Below are 18,154 nucleotides of genomic sequence, written 5' to 3'. Positions count from 1 at the left end.
AATGCCGTGAAGTGTTTCCTTCAGTTTAGAAATCGAGTTGAACTTACGAGAGCTTAAGTCAGGGGAGTGGAGTAGGTGGTACAGCACTTAGCAGCCTCATCAATCAAACAAATCAGTAACAGCTTGCTTGCACTGTACGTGATTGAGCATTGTCCTCCAAAATGATGGTCAGGTCCTGCAGAAAGTGTCATCACTTTGTAACCTCCCCCTCACTTATCGACCTTAAAGACAGTGAAAAATTAAACCGCGTGCACCTAATGGAAATTTGGGAAAAGCAATCGTCACCGAAGTTAATTTGTCGGTAAAGAGGGAGGAAAGGGTTACATCTAAATGAAAGGAAAAATGCAAATGAAATTGGTGGAAATTAATTTTGAGAACAGGGTAAAATTAATAAAGAAAGTAAATGTTACGTTAACAATTAATTGGAGTTAATTAGATACTTGAGATTTGGGGAAAATTACGGTCGCCAGTCCTATGGACAACTACTATAATAACTAAAAAAGAAAGGTTATTGCACATTTAACTAGCACTAAAAGCGCGGCAACTGAAGGTTGACACGTGTTGTGTGAAAACTGAATTTTTGTCAGAAGTAATAAATTTCGCTACACTGTGACTTAATTTAGCAAAAGAATTAATAAAACAGGAAAATTGAAAGTTAATTTAGTGACTCAAATGAATAGTGAACTTTGTTTCTGAAGCACTAAGAAATTCAATAAAATAAGGTTAGTCTTGGGCTACCTCAACAATCATTTCAAAAGCTACTTGAATCTACGCAATTAAGGAATAAGAGATTTAACTTTGAACTTAGATTAAATGATTCAGAACAATTAACAATAGTAAAATTTAGTACGTACCAAGCTGAGCTGCAGTCACAGGAAGGCTAAAATATGGTAACAAAACTCGCACTCTTAATTTGTGCTTGTGTAATCTAAATATTGTAGCCAGCTATGAATACTTTAACTGAATTTTGAAATTAAAGCAGTGAAATGGAATGATATTACTTTAATGCTGGCGTCTGAATTTCAACGACACTCGGGTTCATTTCGGAAAAGGAAGGGACCCTTCTTGGTAATGCAATTGGGACAATGAACAACAAAGGTTCATGCTAAGTTGCTGTAATTTTGTGATGCAACAATTTTAAAAGCTGAGGTCTGCCATACAGTTCTAAAACTTTACGTGGTTCCAGTCTTCCTTGTTGGTTGATTGAGGGTTTGAAGTCGTCTGTCGAGGAGGTGGCGACAGTCACTCATTGTCGGCCGTCGCTAGTCTTCCTTGTTGGTTGATTGAAGGTTTGAAGTCGTCTGTCGAGGAGGTGGCGACAGTCACTCATTGTCGGCCGTCGCTGTTGTAGAAGCTGGATGTTGGCGCGTCTGCTTCTCGGCACTGTCACCAGGCGAAACGGGCTCTTGATGTGCGACAGCTAATGCTTCCCGTGCGCGACACCGTGTCAGAAACTATCATCGGAAGTCGAGCGCAATTACATGCTGTAAAACTCCGAAAGCGTGGCAACATTTACATCAGAGAAAAGCGCAACTGCATGAGTAGGACTAAAAAAATGTGTACATTAATGTAGACGGTAGTCGCGTACACATGTTCTGTAAACTGACTCGTACCGTATCATTTCGGTAAGAATCGTTCAGATAGTCTGTGGAACATGTAAATAACTGAATACCACGCTGAGTGGACCTGTGGCCGTCCTGGAGAGATTGGAACTAAGAAAGGTCTCCCCGTTATCTGGGATTAAACACAAAAGATCTAGGGCCGAAGTCCAGAGCTTTACCTGCTACCTGCTAGACGACCACGGGCGCATCTACGTAGTACAGCTTGCAAGTTATTAAAGTCTTAGGTTATGAAAGCAATTAATGGACATCCTGTACGTCAATGTTGACCATTGGTATGGTGCCATAGTCCTATATCATGCAGAAAAAAATTACGTAAAGTTGGGTGATGTGTGTATAAAATATACACATTTTTTTGCATCATCAGTCTTCTGACTGGTTTGATGCAGCCCACCACGAATTTCTCTCCTGTGAAACCTCTTCATCTCGGAGGAGTAACACTTGCCACCTACATCCTCGATTATTTGCTGGATGAATTCCCTCTACAGCTCCCTTTAGTACAAAAGAAGTTATTCTGTGATGTCTTAACAGATTTCCTATTATACTGTCCCTCCTTGTGTCAGTATTTTCCGTATATTCTTTTCCTCGCCGATTCTCCGGAGAATCTCCTCATTCCTTTCCTTCCTTCGTTTTACGACGTATTAAACCAAACTGACACTGGCGTGTACCTTTCCCGTGTTCCGTTTTCCTACTCACGGTTGATATCGAGTTGGCTTTGGAAATACCCAACTAATGCCATCCCATCCTGAAATCTGTCACTGTAAATCCCAAAATCTCTCTCTAAAGTTCAGATCTAGATAAGTACAGAAATATATCGGCATCGGACTGATAGGAGATATTTGGTATCTTCGCCGGTGTCTCGCTAGTATATAAGAGCGGAAGCGTCAAGTGACCCGTCGAGGTGATTCATTGCAGGGCCTGAGAGAGCAGCAGTGAGGCTTAGGAAGTATGGTGTTGCGCAGGCCGCTGCAGCTGCGCGCGGTCCCCATGGAGCTGCGGCAGTGGATGCGCGGCGTGCTCGACGGCGCCAAGGACGGCCGCGCGGCCTGGGACGCCGTGTGGGCGGCCGTGCTGGACGGCGTGCTGCGCAGGCGCGAGCTGCCCGACGCCACGGCGTTCGACATCGAGCGCGAACTGCACACCTACCTCAAGGACAACAACACCGTGTGAGTACAACACGGAGAAAGAGGTGTATCTTTATCTACAGGGTGACAATTATTGAACTACTCTACTGGCCATTAAAATTGCTACACCAAGAACAAATGCAGGTGATGAACGGGTATTCATTGCACAAATATATTATACTAGAACTGACATGTGATTAGATTTTCACGCAATTTGGGTGCATAGATCCTGAGAAATCAGTACTCAGAACAACCACCTCTGGCCGTAATAACGGCCTTGAGACGCATGGGCATTGAGTGAAACAGAGCTTGGACGCCGTGTACAGGTACAGTTGCCCATGCAGTTTCTACGCGATACCACACTTCATCAAGAGTAGTGACTGGCGTATTGTGACTAGCCAGTTGCTCGGCCACCATTGACCAGACGTTTCCAATGGGTGAGAGATCTCGAGAATGTGCTTGCCACGGCAGCAGTCGGACATTTTCTGTATCCAGAAAGGCCCGTACAGGACCTGCAACATGCGGTCGTCCATAATCCTGCTCAAATGTAGGGTTTCGCCGGGATCGGATGAAGCGTAGAGCCACGGGTCGTAACACATCTGAAATGTAACGTCCACTGTTCAAAGTGCCGTCAATGCGAACAAGAGGTGACCGAAACATGTAACCAATGGCACCCCATACCACCAGGCCGGGTAATACGCCAGCATGGCGATGACGAATACACGCTTCCAATGTGGTTTCACCGCGATGTCGCCAAACACGGATGAGACCATCATGATACTGTAAACAGAACCTGGATTCATCCGAAAATATGACTTTTGCCATCCGTGCACCCAGGTTCGTCGTTGAGTACACCATCGCAGGCGCTCCTGTCTCTGATGCAGCGTCAAGGGTAACCGCACCCATGGTCTCGGAGCTGATAGTCCATGCTGCTGTAAACCTCGTCGAACTGTTCGTGCAGATGGTTGTTGTGTTGCAAACGTCCCCATCTGTTGACTCAGAGATCGAGACGAGGCTGCACGATTCGTTACAACCATGCGGATAAGATGCCTGTCACCTCGACTGCTAGTGATACGAGGCCGTTGGGATCCAGCACGGCGTTCCGCATTTCCCTCCTGAACCCACCGATTCCATTCTGCTAACAGTCATTGGATCTCGACCAACGCGAGCAACAATGTCGCGATACGATAAACCGCAATCGCGATAGGCTACAATCCCACCTTTATCAAAGTCGGAAACGTGATGGTACGCAATTCTCCTCCTTACACGAGGCATCACAACAACGTACACCAGGCAACGCCGGTCAACTGCTGTTTGTGTATGAGAAATCGGTTGGAAACTTTCCTCATGTTAGCACGTTGTAGGTGTGAATGCTCTGAAAAGCTAATCATTTGCATATCACAGCATCTTCTTCTTGTCGGTTAAATTTCGGTCTGTAGCACGTCATCTTCGTGGTGTAGCAACTTTAATGGTCAGTAGTGCATAAGAAAAAAACGTAAATTAGTTAAGGTTAAGGCGTGCAGACACTTTATTCAAAATGTAACGTCACTACAGATATTCGCATTTAGGTTGTGAAATTTTCGATATGCCTGCCATCATTGGCGATGATGTGGCGCAAATGAATATCGAAATTCTGCATGACCCGCTGAAGTTTCGGAACATCGATACTGTCGATGACCTTCTGAATGGCTGTTTTCAGCTCAGCAATGGTTTTGGGGTTATTGCTGTACACCTTGACTTTAACATAGCCCCACAAAAAGGAGTGGCTTGTGTTCAGATCCAGACAATAAGGCGGCCAATTGAGGCCCAAGCCTATGGCCTCTTGGTACCTCAGAGCCAGAATGCGGTCCCGAAAGTGCTCCTCCAGGACATCAGCCGACTCTCCTGCTTCGATGGGGTCGAGCTCCGTCTTGCATGAACCACATCTTGTCGAAGTCAGGGACGCTTTGCGTAGTGAGGATGAAATCATCTTCCAAAACTTTACCTACCGTGCCACCAAGGAATATGGCACCCATTATCCCGTGACTGGATATGGCACACCACACAAATCACTTGAAGGTGAAGAGACTTCTCGATCGCAATATGCAGATTGTCAGTCCCTCAAATCCTTCAGTTCTACGTATTGACGAACCCGTCCAAATGAAAGTGGACTTTGTCGCTAAACCAAACCATACATGCACATACTAATTCCCATCATGCCCCGAGCCCAACCGTGCAGTCTGAATGTCCTAACGCAAACCGTTCAGAAGTTATGACGATTTTATTTATGGGACTTAACATCTGTGGTCATCAGTCCCCTAGAACTTAGAACTACTTAAACCTAACTAACCTAAGGACATCACACACATCCATGCCCGAGGCAGGGTTCGAACCTGCGACCGTAGCAGTCGCGCGGTTCCGGACTGAGCGCCTAGAACCGCTAGACCACCGCGGCCGGCCGTTGGTGTGTAATATCGTTTAATAGTTTACTCATCTTGAGTGTGAAAGGGGCGATCAGTTATTATTACTCAAGAGGATATAAGCTTCTTGGCCAAGATCGCTTATAAACAACTTTCACTGTCGACTACAGGTTTCGGTAAGCGTGGTTACCATCTTCAGATCTGTATAAAAGGTTATTACACGTCTCCTACACCGTCTGTGCAAGTGCTCTTTCTAAAACATTGCCAGGTACGTGAGGGACGAGCTGCACGTGGCATCGGTACGTCGTGTTTGTATTGGTTCAAGTGGTTCAAATGGCTCTGAGCACTATCGGACTTAAAATCTGAGGTCATCAGTCCCCTAGAACTTAGAACTACTTAAACCTAACTAAGGACATCACACACATCCATGCCCGAGGCAGGATTCGAACCTGTAACCGTAGCACCAGCTCAATAACTCGAATCTCAAAAGTGACTAATACTCACGACCATTTTGATTCTCACAGTGGCGCTAGCAGCGCCACTCTTGTGCGACTGGTGCGAAATTTTAAAAAACACCATCTATCAGGGGTAAGCCGCGCGGGATTAGCGGAGCGGTCTTAGGCGCTGCAGTCATGGACTGTGCGGCTGGTCCCGGCGGAGATTCGAGTCCTCCCTTGGGCACGGGTGTGTGTGTTTGTCCTTAGGATAATTTAGGTTAAGTAGTGTGGAAGCTTAGGGACTGATGACCTTAGCAATTAACTCCCATAAGATTTCACACATATCTGAAAATTTTTTTTCAGATGTGCCATTTTCGTTCATGTTGCACAACTCCTTCTTGGTGTTGCGATTTCAGTGTTTTCGGGAGTTTATGTCAGTGATAGAATTAAGCACTCCAATGTTATTTTTGCTATTACAAACTAACCTTGAATTCACTTGTCACTTTGTGTATTAAACCTAACGACTTTGCTTTGCTTTGCTGCTTTCGACAGGTTTTATTTATATTCTTTGCTACGAAAAACGAATTACGTGATTTCGGTGCCTACTTTTTACATTTTTATTTTGTGTTTACGAATAAAAATTCCTAGAAAATGGTGGCCTCATCCTGAAAGTTTATAATATCACTTTTAATCATCATTTACACACCCAGATCAGCATAAAATTAATCTTACATTAATCCTATTACATACACAAAAAAGGTAAAGTTTCATAGTTTGGTCCCCTTTCTGGTGTTGGAGCTTCAAACCCTGCAGCGTATTTCGCTGAAACTGCGCGCCGTGGGGACTGACAGTGACAGCTGCCAGTTGACTACTGGTGTCCGGCCAAGCGTCGGGTCAGCAGTTGATGGAAACGCTTTGCAGTCAATTTTCGTAAAATCATCTATTGGCTCTTCTAAAACTTACGTTGCTCGATCGGTGTAAGGGTAGTTTAGCGGCGACTTGTGACTGCAGCGCATGGTAAATAACGTGTGCTCCATATCTCATATGATCAGTATTGTCAAACAAAAGTTATGATAATTACGACGCTGAGCAGCTACTATAATACGGGTGTATTACCACTATTTCAGAACTGTGCGGTACATACAAAGGATAATATGTGATAGAGTCTGAAGTGTGCTGTTAGAGTTAGAACTAGATCACGGAACTATAATTTCCTCTTCTTACAAAACAGCTGGAACGCTGTTTCAGTCCATCTCCCGGACTCAGATTGTTGTTCCTTTCACAGAGAACAATAAACTGAGCAGTGTCGCCGCTGCGGTCAACAGTTTCGACGAACACACAGGCAGTAAACGTCGGCATTTACGGATGGTCGCCGTAGCATGTTTGCAGCGAAAAAATAATGCTATCCGATTCCTTCTCTCTGATGCAGACATTGTGTTGCGTTTATTTGCATTTAAAGAGAGCTTCCTTTCATTAGACCATGCGTAAATTTGATAAAATCTTTCAACGTTTCTTTATGATCGTCAACGACAGTACTTACCAATAAACAAAATGGTTCAAATTGCTCTGAGCACTATGCGACTTAACTTCTGAGGTCATCAGTCGCCTAGAACTTAGAACTAATTAAACCTAACTAACCTAAGGACATCACACACATCCATGCCCGAGGCAGGATTCGAACCTGCGACCGTAGCGGTCGCTCGACTCCAGACTGCAGCGCCTAGAACCAATAAACATTCAAATCTTCAGCGAACAGCCTTATTTTGCTCTGATAAACGTAATAATGTATTAAACAAAATATAGTATATTTTATATGCAGTCCATCGTGCATGCTGTTGAAAAGGGAGAAAGCATCGGTAGTTTTCTAGTTAATAAATGCATGGAAAGTACTGGTGACTGTTATTGCGACGGATGTTTTGTAGAAAGTAGAATTAGTGCAAGCTGTCATAGTGCTGACGACAGTAGCTTCGTTTGCCGGCAACAGTAGCAGACTTATCAGTGTCCCTGTCAACCAGTTATAGGTAGAAATACGTCAATGCCGTAGAAGTTGTCCAGGAGAAATGAATTTAAGTTAGATTTTCAACTTGATTTGATACCTGTCAGGCATTTTACGTTACCGGCCAAAGGGTCAACGAAATTTGTTTGCTGCATAATGATCTCGTTTCTGAGCAACTCACAGCTTCAGTAATGAATAATAAAAGTCAACTTTCTTTCTAGTATTTCAGGTGTAGTCTTCACTGTTCTTCTCAATTTTTCGTGGGCTATTTATGACGTATTTAATTAGCGAATATGTGTATGTATTGTGACCGCGCAGTTGAAATCCCTAGATCCTTGAAGAAGTACCTACATGTCGTCCGCGGTTTAACACTACATATCATTCTTGCTGATCGCTTTCGTGCTATCAGCACTTCCTTTCTAAGTAATAACTGATGAGTTACCCCAGAAAGTCATCCGTAAGACATTACTGAGTGGAAATATGCAAAATATGTCAGGAGGTTTATTCGCTTGTTTTCAAGATAAGCAATTTTAAGAAGAACAAAAGTAGCTGAACTCAGCTGTTTGAGAAGCTCAGTAACAAGCTATTTCCAGTTCAGGTTTTCATTAATATGTACACCCAAAAATTTGGAGCAATCTACTCTGTTTACTGATTTCTGCTCACGCGCTACGTCAGTTGCTGGTACGACTCTATTTGTTGTACAGAATTGAATATAATGCGTTTTTCAAAATTTAGGACGAGTCTATTTCCTCAGAAACGCTTCATTATTATTTGGAAAATACCATTTACCATCTAGTCTGCTACTTTCTCCTTATTGGGGTTTAATATAACCCCACTATATCCTGCAAAAAGTACCAATTCTGCTTGTTGAATGTTAAGTGGAAAGTCATTCACATTTGTAGGGAATAGGAGTAGACCGAAAATTTGACGCTCTGGGACTCCCTCTGTGATTTCTCAGCAGTTACCTCCTTAACACATTCATTGATTAGAAACTCTCTTAAAATTTATCATCAGTTTTGCTGAATACACACTACGTTTCCTTCATTACTGACAATGATTAAACGGATTATCATCATACAAACTTACATCATCACTGATAATTTGCGTGATATCTGCTCGTAGATGATTCGGGCACAAACCTAATGTTTTATTTGTGCATGCACAAGCAGAATCTACAGGTAAAACTACAAGGTTCAGATAAGGTGGTCTACATCTGGCAAAAGCTTTATAAACTACATCCGAAACCAGGTTATGCTAGAAAACGCTGCAGAAGAAGTCCATGAACCTTTCCCAGAAGAACGGACGCTTACTACATATTCTGAATAATCAATTTGGCTATGGAAAAGTAAAGCGCAAGATAAAAGCAGCAGGGATCTCAGGAACCACAACATGCAGTTTCTGTTACGGATGACACTGAATGCTGCATACGTACGCTGATGGAAAGAAATATTCAACACCTTCAAAGACAAGGTCATTTTACTGACAAGAGAGGTGACAGGTAGTTAATCATTGTAGGAGTTCATGACAAATTCAGACCAAATGAAGCATACGTTACAGTAAAGGGTGCTCAGTCACATCAGTACACAGTGTACCTCCTTCTACGGCAACGCAGTAGATTAGTCTTGCATGCAAACTATCATAAAGGTCGCGAATGGCGTCATGTGATACACCGTCCCACGCACCTTGGGCCTTTTGTTCCAATTTGGTCACGGTTTTTGCAGGCTCTGAGAACGAGTAAGCTCTCGGTTCATCATGTCCCATACGTGTTCAATTTTCAAGAAGTCTTCCTGGTCAGGGTAGCTGTTGTACACCACGAAGAGCACGTTACGACCCGGTACCCATATGTGGACGTGCATTGCTGGGCTGTAAAAGCACGTGACATTGTCTTCGAAGAAATGCACGCCAATAACAACCTGTTCATTGTAGCAGGCAGAGGTTACTTTGTAAGTAGGCTGTTTAGGTTTTTTTATTGGTAACGCCACCTCTGTATGAAAATCACTGGCTGTGCTGTGTGCAGTCTGTGGCTGCTTTGCATTGTTGTAATACTCGCCATTGTAGTGTTAGGCAGCTGGCTGTGAACAGCGCGTAGCGTTGCGCAGTTGGAGGTGAGCCGCCAGCAGTGGTGGATGTGGGGAGAGAGATGGCGGAGTTTTGTAATTTGTAATGAACTGCTATATATATTATGACTATTAAGGTAAATACATTGTTTGTTCTCTATTAAAATCTTTCATTTGCTAACTATGCCTATCAGTAGTTAGTGCCTTCAGTAGTTTGAATCTTTTATTTAGCTGGCAGTAGTGGCGCTCGCTGTATTGCAGTAGCTTGAGTAGCGAAGATTGTTTGTGAGGTAAGTGATTTGTGAAAGGTATAGGTTAATGTTAGTCAGGGCCATTCTTTTGTAGGGATTTTTGAAAGTCAGATTGCGTTGCGCTAACAAAATATTGTGTGTCAGTTTAAGCACAGTCGTATATAATTGTTCAAAGGGGACGTTTCAACTTTACCCTGCAGAAAAATCAAATATCACGACGAATTACAATTGATGGCCCCCTGCACCATAAAGCTGGGATGGGAGCCTTGAGTCGTGGGCGAATGCACTCTAGAAAAAAGCTACGCTATACACGAGTACATCTGTTACTCGCATACAGAGAGAACCCACTTTCATCACCGAAGACAACAGAGCTCCGTTCACTCCCCATTCAACCCTTTCATGAGACCAAAGTAGCCGTGCCTGACGATGGCGTAATGTCAGTGACAGCACGGACAGAAGCACCCGTGATCTGCAAGTAGACGGTTCCCATGGGGCCTTGGCACACAGAAGATGCTACGTGTGGCCGGATTTCATCCTTGGATGATTTCGGTCGGGCCTGCTACTCGCGTAATGCGTAGATCTTGAACGTCCAGAACTTGGTCTAATTGCAATGGATCCAAACAGGACCTGTAACTCTTTTCTTGGCTGCCGAAGGGCAAACACCGATAGACGTAAATCGGAGAACGAAAAATGTGTCGAAAAGCACGGTTGTGGAATGCTGCTCCGAGGCGTGATGCTGCTCCACGATAACGGACGACCAAATATCGCAAACAAATATAACGCAGGAGTTACGTCTATTAAAGTGGGAGACCTCGAGCACGCGTTCTACAGCCATGAACTCTCCCCCATGCGTTATCACGCCTTCAGTCCGTAAAGAGTGAAAGTGGCCTTGATAAGTGTACGATTCCGATCGGACGATGACCCGCAGAATGCAGTTACTGACTTCTTCACACAGCAGAGCACATTGTTTTACGAAACGAGTGCTGCAGGGGAATGATTACCTCGAAATTCACGGCAGCTTTTTCTGATTGACATTCCGTTTCTGGAGTGTGCGCCCTTCGAACGGAAACTTTTTATCGCCCCTTACAATTCTCTTGTGAAGAACAATAAATAATGTCAGATTTATCTCCTTCCAGTCTTACACAAAAGAGGCATGTTTTGCAAGATAAGACCCCAAAATCCTGATGTGATTAAAACAACTATTTATGGAATCTGTCAATAAAGATTTTTGAAATGAGTAGAAAGACAAGATAAACCAAATCTCTTAATTCAGCAACAGACAACGGGATAAAAATGTCAGTGTCAAACCCAAATAGGCCTGCTGCTAATCTTGACTCACGTGTTGGAAGAGAAACGTGATGTCGAACACAGAGAGCTTAATATTTCTGATGATAATGTTTACTCACATAGTTTTGCATGATTCAGACTGTCACCGAAGGAGATTTAGCTTTCCGCAGTGTGCTTTCGCATCTCATTTTGAAATAAATTTAATACAGAGTGCTTTGGCTCCGTAGATATGGTTTCTCAGATCATGACTAAATAATGGCGTCATTTACACAACGAAAAGTGGTATGAATAGCCCGTTCAGAACGAGATCATGGACTAGTAACGGCAGAGTAACGCGTTGCTTTCGCTATCTGGATGCCTATCTGTGAAAGTGAAATGTTAGAAGTGATGTAAAACTTACAAAGAAGCACTGTGGCGTTGAATAACTTCTGTTTTTATCTACTTTTACGTAGCCTACTACATGGCAGTGAACTTAGCGGGTTCATCGTTCTCGTAATAATAAGCATGCACGTTGCCACGAAATTTATCACTAATACAAGGAATTTATATTCTTACTGAAGCTACGTTTCCACATTCAGTTTTCGTGAGAAGTTTGGAGGGATGCAAATATTCAATAAAGAAGTGTCTTACGAATAAAGTGCATTATTGGATCTTGCGAGGTAGATCAGTTTAGAATCTCACGAAATTTTTTACTCATATCTTCGTTAAATTCCAAGTATAGCTATGAGTTCAGTGCTTAAATTTGCTAGCGATTTTATAAAATGAAAGGTTTTCATCATCAGTCAACACTCATTCTCTAGTTCGAATGTTGTACTTTTAATTTTTCCTGGTTTAAACAACATTTGGGCAACTTTAAGTTAATACATTTCCGTTTAAAGGATTACTTGACAATAGTTTAACACCAATACTGCGCAGTAGTACAATAAGCAAAACTAAAATAAATAAATAAATAAATAAATGAACAAAAAAGGGTCATACGTCTTGCGAAATGATTCGTCTAAAAGTAAGAAATAAAATATGTTACAGAAATATTTGATTCGCCTTCGAATGAAACTCGAAATCTTGTACAGCAAATGAGACTCGTCTGCGTTTCTCTAATCCGTTTCATTTCTTACTTTTTGGCAAATCATTTCAGAAAAAATTTGGCCGATTTCTTTTTATTTTTAATTTTTGTTCAGAAAGCATGAAGTATAATTTATTTAAATATGTTTCAGTATTCTTTTATTATTAAGAGTGATAGAGTTCAAGAGAAAGCAGAGACATTTCTATTTATGCTGTAATTTGATTTTAGTTTTTCAACATGAAAGAACGAATTCACAATTTGTACATCAGTATAATTTTTTATGCCCAAAATAGCTAGACCTTGAAGACATGAATTTTTTTGATAGCTGGTTTATATAGTTGGCAGCCAGTATTGGTGAAATATTTCATTGTCTCCTCAAATTACGTATTGCGTTTTCCTTAATTACCCTGACAACTTTGAAAGAATTAAATCATTTTTTGGAGAAATAGACCTCACGCTGGCTAATTTGATACGCCATTTATAGATTTTCCACTCTTAGTTCGGTGAAGATGATTCGGACAGTTATTTTAGTCAAAATCCTAACTAATTTTTCTTAATTATTTTTATTACTTTTAAGGAATTAAACCTTATATTTCATAACTAGACTTCAAGCTGATCCATTTGACACTTCATTTGTCGATTTCCGTCTATTACTTATAAAGATTGGGACAAAAAAGGTAGTGTGATCTTTTAGACTGCCTGATTTTCGCTCCGCTAAAACAGTTGACCAAAAATGACAGCTGCGGGTGTATCAAATCACTCAATTAATTAATCGCAACTGCGGATCCAGTTCAATGAACAGCACTACAACAATCTTTACATAGGCACGTAAAGGCTTTGCTGTATCACCAGGGGCAGTTCCGATTCTTAGCTTAGATATATTGTCCCGGGAAAAGCCAACAACGTCGAAATGCCTACAGTTCTACGCATCTTCGTTGTGTACTTTAGTCGAGACCTCTACATTTTAGCTTTACATCATTTGCAATTTTATATGTAGTTTATACGCGAGCATTTATGCTCACGAACTACTACATTGCTGCCCGCTGCAGGGACGGCCTAGCCACGGTTACCAGACAATGCGCCAAAGAAGTTACGCTACAGAGGCAGGTATCGATATTGACTCTCGCAGGGCTCAAAAGCCTCCGAAACGCCTCATAAGTAAAAATCTGAAATGCTAGTTATTGATTATGTCGTGTTTTTATTTATACTCGTATGATAAACATACAGACATGGAAACAGCCTACCAATTATGCTTATGCATAAACCATTCTGTAATTTCAAATTCTTCATTTATAACATTGGCAGTTTCTTCAGGAACCTTGTTTAGGTATAAATTCTTTTTATGTAATTTATATAACATTTGACCTTTACCTGATATCGTATCTTCCATATGAAATGTGTAAGAAAAGTAATCATACTGACAACACTGTGATTAATATGACAACGCTTTCTTGTTGTATTTGTGCTGGCAGGCGTCTTCAACCCTTCAAGATCCTCAGTCCGAGTTTCAGCTCCGTACATCACGTGATTTTTGAGAGTTCCATCAGTGGAACTGTGTTTTTGTTGTGTGTTACGAAAAGGGAACAGCAGGATTCAAAGCGACTTTATGCCACAAACTTTCATGTTAAACTTGGAGAAATCGTGAATGTGACCTTTGAAAAGTTGAAACAGGCCTATGGGGAACATTCCGTATCAAGACCACAGTTTTCTGCTGTCGAAAATAATTTTTAAAGGTCGAGAAACCGTTGAAGATGAACGTCTCTCACGGAGACCTTCAACTTCAAAAACAGATTTAAACGTTGAACGTGTGCTTGTTCTTCTGAGATCAAACTGACTTTTAACAACACGGGTGATGGGTAACCTGTTAACCTTAAACACTTTCTTCGGACATCAAATTTTTACCGACGTTTTGCACATACGAAAGGTCTGTGCCAAAATGATGCCGAAAAATCTCAAAACTGAGCAGGACAATCGAAGAAACGTGTGCTTTGATCTCCTTGATAGGATTACCAATGACCACGAATGGTTCAGTCGTATGGTCGCAGGCGACGAGGAATCCTGGATTTCTGTGTACGGTTCTGAGACAAAGCGATGACGTGAGGACGGCACACTCAGACCTCTCCTCTGCCGAAAAAAGCTCGAATGAGCGAATCAAATATAAAAACAATACTTATTCGCTTTTTTATCAGTAGGGGTATCGTGCATAAAGAGTTTGTTCCTCCAGGACCAACTGTCAACCAAGTTGAAAATACTGCTACAGTTGTGACGTTGTTTTATTTAGGACACGACCAGTTTGGGGCTCTTATACGCCTATCTTCAGGTGTCGTAACTTGGTGCTGTGACTCCGAGCACCGCGGTGGACGAGTACAACACGCAGTGTGCTACCAGAGAGCGGAGAGTTACGACACCTGAAGACTGGCGCATAAGAGCCCGAAACCGGTCGTGTCCCAAATAAAAGAACATTACAATTATAACGGTATTTACAACCTCTGGTATACTGCTCAGTTGCTGATGGTCCTCCGACAGGATTGTTTGGGTCAACCAAGTGTTCCACAAAGATGTCCCTGAAAGGCTCAGGAAGCGAGTGAATCGAGCCGATGTTGCATCATGACAACGCCCCAACCCACACGGCCACTTCCATCAAGGAATTTTTGGCCTCGAAAGGCACTCCTGCTGTTCCACAGCCCCCCCTCCCTCCCAACCCTGCTCCCCCTCCCAACCCTGCTCCCCCTCCCCATCCCCAGCGGGCCGGAGTGGCCGAGCGGTTCTAGGCGCTACAGTCTGGAACCGTGCGACCGCTACGGTCACAGGTTCGAATCCTGCCTTGGGCATGGATGTGTGTGATGTCCTTAGGTTAGTTAGGTTTAAGTAGTTCTAAGTTCCAGGGTACTGATGACCTAAGAAGTTGATTCCCATGGTGCTCAGAGCCATTTGAACCCCATCTCCATCCATCTGATATGAGTCCTTGTAAAACTTTTCTTTTCCTGAAACTGAATGAATTAAAAGGACGTATTTTGCTACTCTGTAGAACATTCAAAAGAATGTGACCGACATGTTAAATGCCATGCCAGTAAAAGCGTTTCAGCGCTGCTACCAACACTGGGAACAACGACTCCGCCTGTCTACAGCTGCCGAAGGGAACTACTTTGAAGGGGATAATATTGTTACCCGACAAAAATAAAAATTTTGGTAGATAAAAAAATCAATCTCATTACTTCTCGTACACATCTTGTATATCAAGACCACACCAGATTTCTGATCTCTCACGACGATTTTCTAACAATCTCTAACTCCCTCTCTTTTCTCCGTCCCTACGGCCGAACAGGCCTCGGAAGGCCCAACGGTACCGACCGACCGCCGTATCATCCTTGGCCGATGGGTGTCACTGGATGCAGACTGGAGGAGCATGTGGTCAGCACATAGCTCTCCCGGCCGATTTCAGTTTTCGTGACTGGAGCCGCTACTTCTCAGTCAAGCAGCTCGTCAATTGCCACCAAAAGTGCTGGGTGCACCCCACTTGCCAACAGTGCTCGGCAGTCCTGGACGGTCACCCATCCAAGTTCTAAGCCAGCCTGATAGCACTTAACTTTGGTTATATGATGGGAACCGGTGTTACCATTGCAGCAACGCCGTTAGCTTCCAACAGACTGCACATGTGAAATTTATTTATTAAAGCCACTTTAGTCATTATACTAAAGTGTAGTACCGGTTGAGATAACTGACAGCACTGTGTTGTGTGTTACGACATAGGAATTCTGTTCCGGTTTTTTAGTGCTTTATCCTTAGGGCTAGGATAGTTTCAGTGGTAATGGCGAGGCACAGTACTTACTAGTACGCTCTGTGTACAGAGAGGAGGGCCAGCAGGAGGCAGCCGGTGAGGCGTGGTGCACGAACCGCGGCGGGCCGGCGGAGGCGTGGAGCGAGCTGTGGGCGCGCCTGGCGGCGAGAGACGGAACCTCGGAGTGGCTGCACCTGTCCAGCCGCGGCTGCCGCCGGCACGCCGAGCTGCAGCTCGTGGACGCCGTCAACGCGAGGCCGCAGCTCAGGTGGGTGCTCTGCAGCCTCAGCAAACGGCCTCCGTGTCTGCTACACTGACGAACAGCTGGCCAAAGACACTGCCATCCATTAAACACACCACATCACGAATGATCGCAAGTACACTACTGGCCATTAAAATAGTTACACCAAGAAGCAATGCAGATGATAAACGGGTATTCATTGGACAAATATATTATACTAGAACTGACATATGATTACATTTTTGCGCAATTTGGGTGCATAGATCCAGAGACATCAGCACCCAGAACAACCACCTCTGGCCGTAATAACGGCCTTGATACGCCTGGCCATTGAGTCAAACACAGCTTGGACGGCGTGCACAGGTACAGCTGCCCATGCAGCTTCAACACGATACTACAGTTCATCAAGAGTAGTGACTGGCGTGTTGCGACGAACCAGTTACTCGGCCACCATTGACCAGATGTTTTCAATTGGTGAGAGATCTGGAGAATGTGCTGGCCACAGCAGTCGAACATTTTCTGTATCCAGAAAGGCCCGTACAGGACCTGCATCATGCGGTCGTGCATTATCCTGCTGAAATGTAGCGTTTCGCAGAGATCGAATGAAGGATAGAGCCAGGGGTCGTAACACATCTGAAATGTATCGTCTACTGTTCAAAGTGCCGTCAATGCGGACAAGAGGCGACCGAGACGTGTAACGAATGGCACCCCATACCATCACGGCGGGTGATACGCCAGTATGGCGATGACGAATACACGCTTTCAATGTGCGTTCACCGCGATGTCACCAAACACGGATTCGACCATCATGATGCTGTAAACAGAACCTGGATTCATCCGAAAACATGACGTTTTGCCATTCGAGCACCCAGGTTCGTCGTTGAGTACACCACTGCAGGCGCTCCTGTCTATGATGCAGAGTCAAGGGTAACCGCAGCCGTGGTCTCCGAGCTGATAGTCCATGCTGCTGCAAACGTCGTCGAACTGTTCGTGCAGATGGTTGTTGCCTTGCAAACGTCCCCATCTGTTGAATCAGGGATCGAGATGTGGCTGCACGATCCGTTACAGCCATGCGGGTAAGATGGTTGTCATGTCGACTGCTAGTGATACGAGGCCGTTGGGATCCAGCACGGCGTTCCGTATTACCCTCCTGAATCCACCGATTCCATATTCTGCTAACAGTCATTGGATGTCGACCAACACGAGCGGCAATGTCGCGATACGATAAAACGGAATCGCTATAGGCAACAATCCGACCTTTATCAAAGTCGGAAACGTGATGGTACGCATTTCTCCTCCTTACACGAGGCATCACAACAACGTTTCACCAGGCAACGCCGGTGTACTGCTGATTGTGTATGAGAAATCGATTTGCCCGCATCTCGTGGTCGTGCGGTAGCGTTCTCGCTTCCCACGCCCGGGTTCCCGGGTTCGATTCCCGGTGGGGTCAGGGATTTTCTCTGCCTCGTGATGGCTGGGTGTTGTGTGATGTCCTCAGGTTAGTTAGGTTTAAGTAGTTCTAAGTTCTAGGGGACTGATGACCATAGATGTTAAGTCCCATAGTGCTCAGAGCCATTTGAACCATTTTTTGAGAAATCGATTGGAAACTTTCCTCATGTCAGCACGTTGTAGGTGTCGCCACCGGCGCCAACCTTGTGTGAATGCTCTGAAAAGCTAATCATTTGCATATCACAGCATCTTCTTCCTGTCGGTTAAATTTCGCGTCTGTAGCACGTGATCTTAGTGTTGTAACAACTTTAATGGCCATTAGTGTACATGCAGTGGGGAAGGTTCAAAAATCGGGTGTATGGGTACCGAATCTTCTAAGCCAAAATCACAAAAGTCTGCGGGTTATCATACGTGCATGTCTGCTTACTCGACATCAATTGGCTCGTGAACAAC

General features: G+C 43.8%; 1 protein-coding gene across 1 annotated transcript in view; it reads left to right on the top strand.

The window, feature by feature from the left end:
• LOC126235203 (uncharacterized) overlaps positions 1-18,154 on the top strand; it is a 90,200-nt gene that overhangs the window by 25,509 nt on the left and 46,537 nt on the right. Inside the window, exons 2-3 of the mRNA XM_049943937.1 lie at positions 2,582-2,785; positions 16,082-16,279. Of these exons, the coding sequence (XP_049799894.1) occupies positions 2,607-2,785; positions 16,082-16,279 (377 nt within the window). The 5' untranslated portion in view covers positions 2,582-2,606. The remainder of the gene's footprint in view (positions 1-2,581; positions 2,786-16,081; positions 16,280-18,154) is intronic.

Source organism: Schistocerca nitens, chromosome 1 (genome assembly GCF_023898315.1).
Source record: "Schistocerca nitens isolate TAMUIC-IGC-003100 chromosome 1, iqSchNite1.1, whole genome shotgun sequence".
NCBI classification, from domain to species: domain Eukaryota; kingdom Metazoa; phylum Arthropoda; class Insecta; order Orthoptera; family Acrididae; genus Schistocerca; species Schistocerca nitens.
The sequence above is the reverse complement of the archived record's forward strand: the minus strand, read 5'-3'. Positions and strand labels throughout refer to the sequence as shown.